The 5,227-nt window shown below is 57.0% G+C and overlaps 1 protein-coding gene across 1 annotated transcript; it reads left to right on the forward strand.

The window, feature by feature from the left end:
- The first annotated feature begins 31 nt into the window (after positions 1-31).
- On the forward strand, positions 32-5,005 carry LOC143220229 (uncharacterized). The gene has a single exon (XM_076445920.1). It carries the CDS (start codon positions 32-34, stop codon positions 5,003-5,005), a length of 4,974 nt encoding a protein of 1,657 aa, XP_076302035.1.
- The last annotated feature ends 222 nt before the right edge of the window (positions 5,006-5,227 follow it).

Raw genomic sequence — 5,227 nt, forward strand, 5'->3', positions numbered from 1 at the left:
GGAGGAAACATACTTGGAGACCCTGGCGTTCATGACGTCTCAGCTCGACGATTTGACCAGCGTCCCCGTAAGTCACCCTTCAAATCCTTGCGACGGGCAAGTGCTTCCGCCTGTACCAGCCGATCAGCTTCCGCGTTTAAACTTGCCAGAATTCGATGGCCGATACGCGACGTGGGAATCGTTTCGCGACCGTTTCACCGCCCTCATTATAAAAAACCCATCGCTCCACGACGTATCGCGCCTCCATTATCTGACGTCGTCCATCACGGGTCGCGCTCTCGAATGTATCGAAAATATTCCCATTACCGAGGATAATTTCACAGTTGCCTGGACTGCTCTTATGAAGCGTTATCAAAATCCGCGACGTCTCATCAACGCACACCTTCAATCATTGTTCGACCTGCCCGCGCTTTCTCACGAGTCGGCGGCCGACTTACAAAGACTTCGCGATCGCGTCTGCGTCATCACCGCGTCGCTGAAAAATCTAGGAAGGAAACCGGAAGATCTCTGGAACGATATACTGGTCCATCTAGTATCCCAGAAGCTGGACACGTCGTCGCGAAAAGCCTGGAAACTAAAAATCAGCGACGACGTTGCACCGCCGCCCTTCGAGCTGCTGTCGAATTTTGTTGATTCTCGCGTTCGTGGGCTCGAAGAATTTTCCGAAAGCGAGTCCGTTACCGCCGCTGTGTGCCCCGTCGCGACGATGCAACCAGCCGCCGGTCCTTCCCGCGTGCATGCCGTCACAACATATCAGACGTCGACGAAAACGTTTCCGCCATGCCCGGTGTGTCGAGCATCTCATAATTTAAGCGCATGCCCGCAGTTTACATCGCGGAACCCGCACGGTCGGCGCGAACTTATCAGTAAACTCAATCGTTGTTTCAACTGTCTGAGCAACGCGCATACCACTTTGGACTGTTCAAGCAAATATTCGTGTCGCGTATGTCACCGACGACACCATTCTCTCCTACACGAAGACGGAGCACCGCCACCATCCGGAAACTCAGCGCCCGTGTCAGCCAGTTCCGAGGTGAGCGCTCACCTCGCGTCTACCCGCGAAGAGCCGAGCTCCGCGGTCCTATTAGCCACGGCCCTTGTAAAATTAAGCGTCTCCTCCGGTCGTTGCGTGACCGTCCGAGCCCTGATCGACCAAGGCTCCGAAACAAGTTTCGTCACCGAAGCGATGGTGCATATTCTGCGAGCAAAGCGCACCCGCGTCAATACTTCGATTTCAGCAGTCGGCGGCGTCCACGCCGGGAGCGTGCGTCACGCTGTGCACCTCCAGGTAGCCCACCGCTCGCGCGCGACTCCCGCGATGTCAACCGTCGCCCTCGTGCTCCCTGCGCTTTCAACGTACGCGCCGAAACGCATCCGTGACTCGCGAGTTCTAGCGCACCTTGCGGATTTGGAATGGGCCGACCCCGATCCGTCAAACCGATCCGCAATTCACCTGATTCTTGGCGCGGACGTTTACCCCAGCATCGTTCTCGATGGGGTGCGGAAATGTCGCAGCGGATCGCCAGTAGCGCAGGAAACCATCTTCGGGTGGGTCATTTCCGGACCCACAGCATGTCAGTCCGGCGAATCGGATACAGTCCATGCTGCCCGTAGCGACTTCCGCGAGTTCTCAAGAATATCTATGCACCATTGCACTCAAGACGACCCTCTCGCTCAAGACCTCAAACGATTTTGGGAACTCGAAGAGGTTCCCCGTCGCTCCTTTCTCACCCCGGACGAGGAACAGTGCGAGTCGCACTTCCGCGCAAACACCACTCGTACCGCCGACGGTCAGTACGTGGTCCGTCTTCCGTTCCGTGCCGGCCCCCCAATAAACATCGGGCAGTCGCGCCCGTTAGCGGACCAAATTCATCGCTCGCTGCAGCGAAAGTTCCGCCTGAACTCTTCGCTCGCTTCGGAATATCGAGCGTTCCTCCACGAGTACGAAGAGCTCGGCCACATGCGACGCGCGCTCTCCTCCTCTACATCTCCGACGCAAGCGGTGTACATGCCCCATCACCCCGTGTTTCGAGAAGGCAGCGCGACGACACATCTCCGCGTCGTATTCAACGCGTCCAGCGTCACCTCAAACGGAACCTCTCTTAATGACCATCTACTCTCCGGTCCCAAGCTGCAGTCCGATCTGCCCTCCGTTCTGCTTCGATGGCGGAAATTTCGATACGTGTATACCGCCGATATCGCGAAAATGTATCGCCAGATCCTCGTCAATGACCGCGACCTCGACTATCAGAGGATCATTTGGCAAAATTCACCCGGCGACGAGCCCGCTCCCTTTCAGCTCCTGACTGTCACTTACGGAATGACCTGCGCCCCGTTCCTAGCCCTTCGAGTACTGCAGCAACTTCTCGAGGACGAAGGCTCTCGCTTTCCCCTCGCGCGTCCCATCCTACGGTCGAACATTTACGTAGATGACGTGCTATTCGGCGGCGATGACATCCCTTCTCTACGCCGGTCCCGCGATCAACTAAACGGCCTGCTGCACTGCGGGCATTTCAAACTCCGGAAATGGGCTAGCAACCATTCCGAACTTCTCACCGACATGGATCCGTCGGATCACGGCCTAGCGTGCTCAAAATTCCTCACGCCCGATGATGAGGTTAAAATCCTCGGAGTCAGTTGGAATCCGTCTCGCGACGCCTTCCAATTTCAAGTCTCGCTTTCCAACACGCTTCCCTCAACGAAACGGACAATTTTATCGACAATTGCCAAATTTTACGATCCGTTGGGGTGGGTCACCCCTGCCATTATCTCCGCCAAGGTTATCATTCAGGACCTGTGGCGCCTCCGAATCGCATGGGACGATCCGATCTCCGGCCCGGCACTCGATCGCTGGACCGCGATTTACACTCGCCTTCTGTCACTAGCAGAGGTTCAAATTCCACGGTGGACCGGCCACTCTCACTCTAACGGTCACCTCGAGCTTCACGGCTTCGCGGACGCTTCCAACATTGCATACGCCGCTGTCATCTATGCTCGCTGCATTTCTCCGACAGGTCAGATCACCGTGTCACTGCTAGCAGGCAAATCCAAGGTCGCGCCCCTCACACCTGTGACAATCCCGCGGCTTGAGCTACAGGGCGCCGAGCTTCTGTCCCGTCTCATGGCGTTCGTTCTGTCCGCTTTCGAAAACGCCACCGTTAAGTGTTTCTGTTGGACCGACTCGACTGTCGTCCTAGCATGGCTCAGATCGCACCCGTCCAAGTGGAAACCGTATGTTGCCAACCGCGTCGCGAACATTCAGACTCGACTTCCGAATGCAAGTTGGCAGCATGTGCCTACTGCAGAAAACCCCGCCGATTGCGCTTCCCGCGGGCTCCTCAGCGACGATCTCCTTCGACATGAATTGTGGTGGCACGGTCCCGAGTGGCTCGGACTCGATGCTTCCGCGTGGCCGTCTCAGGCGCCCCTTCCGGAAGGCTACGACCTGCCGGAAGTCAAACTGTCGTTCCACAGCGCGGCCACCCCTTCAATCGAGTGGGATTTGGCCTCTCGATTTTCAAAATGGCCCAAACTCCTACGAGTCACGGCCTATATTATAAGATTCAGCCGTCTCTGCCGCCGCAACATCTCCGACACTCCTAGTCGACCTTCCGGACAGGCTCTCTCGACCTCAGACGTCTCTCTAGCTCGAATCTTTTGGATTAAGCACCTTCAATCCGCGGAATTCCCCGAAGAACTCCACGCGCTCCAGCAAGCCCAAAGTCTGTCGCCAAAGAGCCCGCTACTCTCGCTCAATCCGTTCCTCGATGCTGACGGCATTCTTCGCGTCGGAGGCCGATTGCGTCACGCCGCTCTCCCACACAGAGTGAGGCATCCAATTCTGCTTGCACCGCATCCCATCGTGCGCCTCCTCGTCGAGCAGGTCCACACTCAAACGTTGCACGGCGGCGTGCAACTAACCCTACACACCCTCCGCCAGAACTATTGGCTCCTCCGCGCCCGAAGCATGGTGAAGTCCATTATACACTCGTGCGTTACATGCGTTCGAGAAAGAGCTGCGGTCCCCGAGCAAATCATGGGAAATTTACCCGACGCCCGCGTATCCCCGCCAGCCCGCTGTTTTGCGCACTGCGGGGTGGATTATGCCGGACCCTTCCACATTCGTGCCTCGGCCGGTCGCGGTATCACCTCGCGAAAAGCCTACATCGCCCTTTTCATTTGCATGGCCACGAGGGCGATTCATCTGGAACTAGCCGTCGATTACTCCACTCCGGCATTCCTAAACGCATACCTTCGGTTCTGCTCTCGACGGGGTCTACCGGAGGCCGTCTATTCAGACAACGGCACTAATTTCGTAGGCGGCTGCCGAGAACTCTCCGCAGCCTATCGCGCCGCCATAAGAAACCCAAATTTTTTAAATAAAACAGCGTCCGATGGCACGACGTGGCATTTCATCCCCCCTTCGGCGCCGCATTTCGGAGGCCTATGGGAGGCGGGGGTTAAAAGTGTGAAACATCACCTTCGCCGCGTTCTCGGCGATCGCATGTTAACTTTCGAGGAGTTCACGACACTCCTCTGCGCGATCGAAGCCTGCTTGAACTCCCGCCCCCTTGCTCCGATCTCCGATACCCTCGACGAGTACGAAACCCTCACCCCCGGGCATTTTTTGGTAGGCTCCTCGCTCACGGTACCGCCTCAGCCTTCATACCTTGACCTCGGCGAAAACCGCCTTTCCCGCTGGCAGCTAGTTCGCCACGCAGCGGAACGTTTCTGGAGGTTATGGCAGGATGATTATATCAATACCCTCCAACAGCGAAGCAAGTGGCGAAAACCGTACCCTCCAATCTCCACGGGGCAACTAGTCCTAATTCGGAATCCCACACTCCCTCCGTGTAAGTGGGAGCTCGGTCGCGTAACTCAATTGCATTCCGGCGACGACGGTCACACCCGAGTAGTCACCGTCAAAATGGCAACGGCGACATTCAAGCGCCCGTTGGTAAAATTATGTCTTTTACCCGTTCAACGCGCAGCATCTGCGACGTAAATCCAGCTCCGTTCGGCTGCGGTCGGGCGCGTTCATTCCCAGCGTCATTTCCCTCGCACCCCCCTCGCGAATCAATCGGATGACGCCGCCGACCGGTAACCCTGCGTTTCTCGTGCGACCCGATGCGTTCCGTCATGGCGGGCGGCGTTCGCGCACGTTACTCCGCGACCAACCGAGCGACCAGCGTAATTTGTTAATTCGTCCATTATTGTACCTCCAACC

The sequence above is a fragment of the Lasioglossum baleicum genome, unplaced genomic scaffold (genome assembly GCF_051020765.1).
Source record: "Lasioglossum baleicum unplaced genomic scaffold, iyLasBale1 scaffold0459, whole genome shotgun sequence".
Taxonomy (NCBI): Eukaryota; Metazoa; Arthropoda; class Insecta; order Hymenoptera; family Halictidae; genus Lasioglossum; species Lasioglossum baleicum.

Coding starts and splice junctions, on each gene's coding strand:
- LOC143220229 (XM_076445920.1), top strand. CDS start 32: ATGACGTCTCAGCTCGACGATTTGACCAGCGTCCCCGTAAGTCACCCT.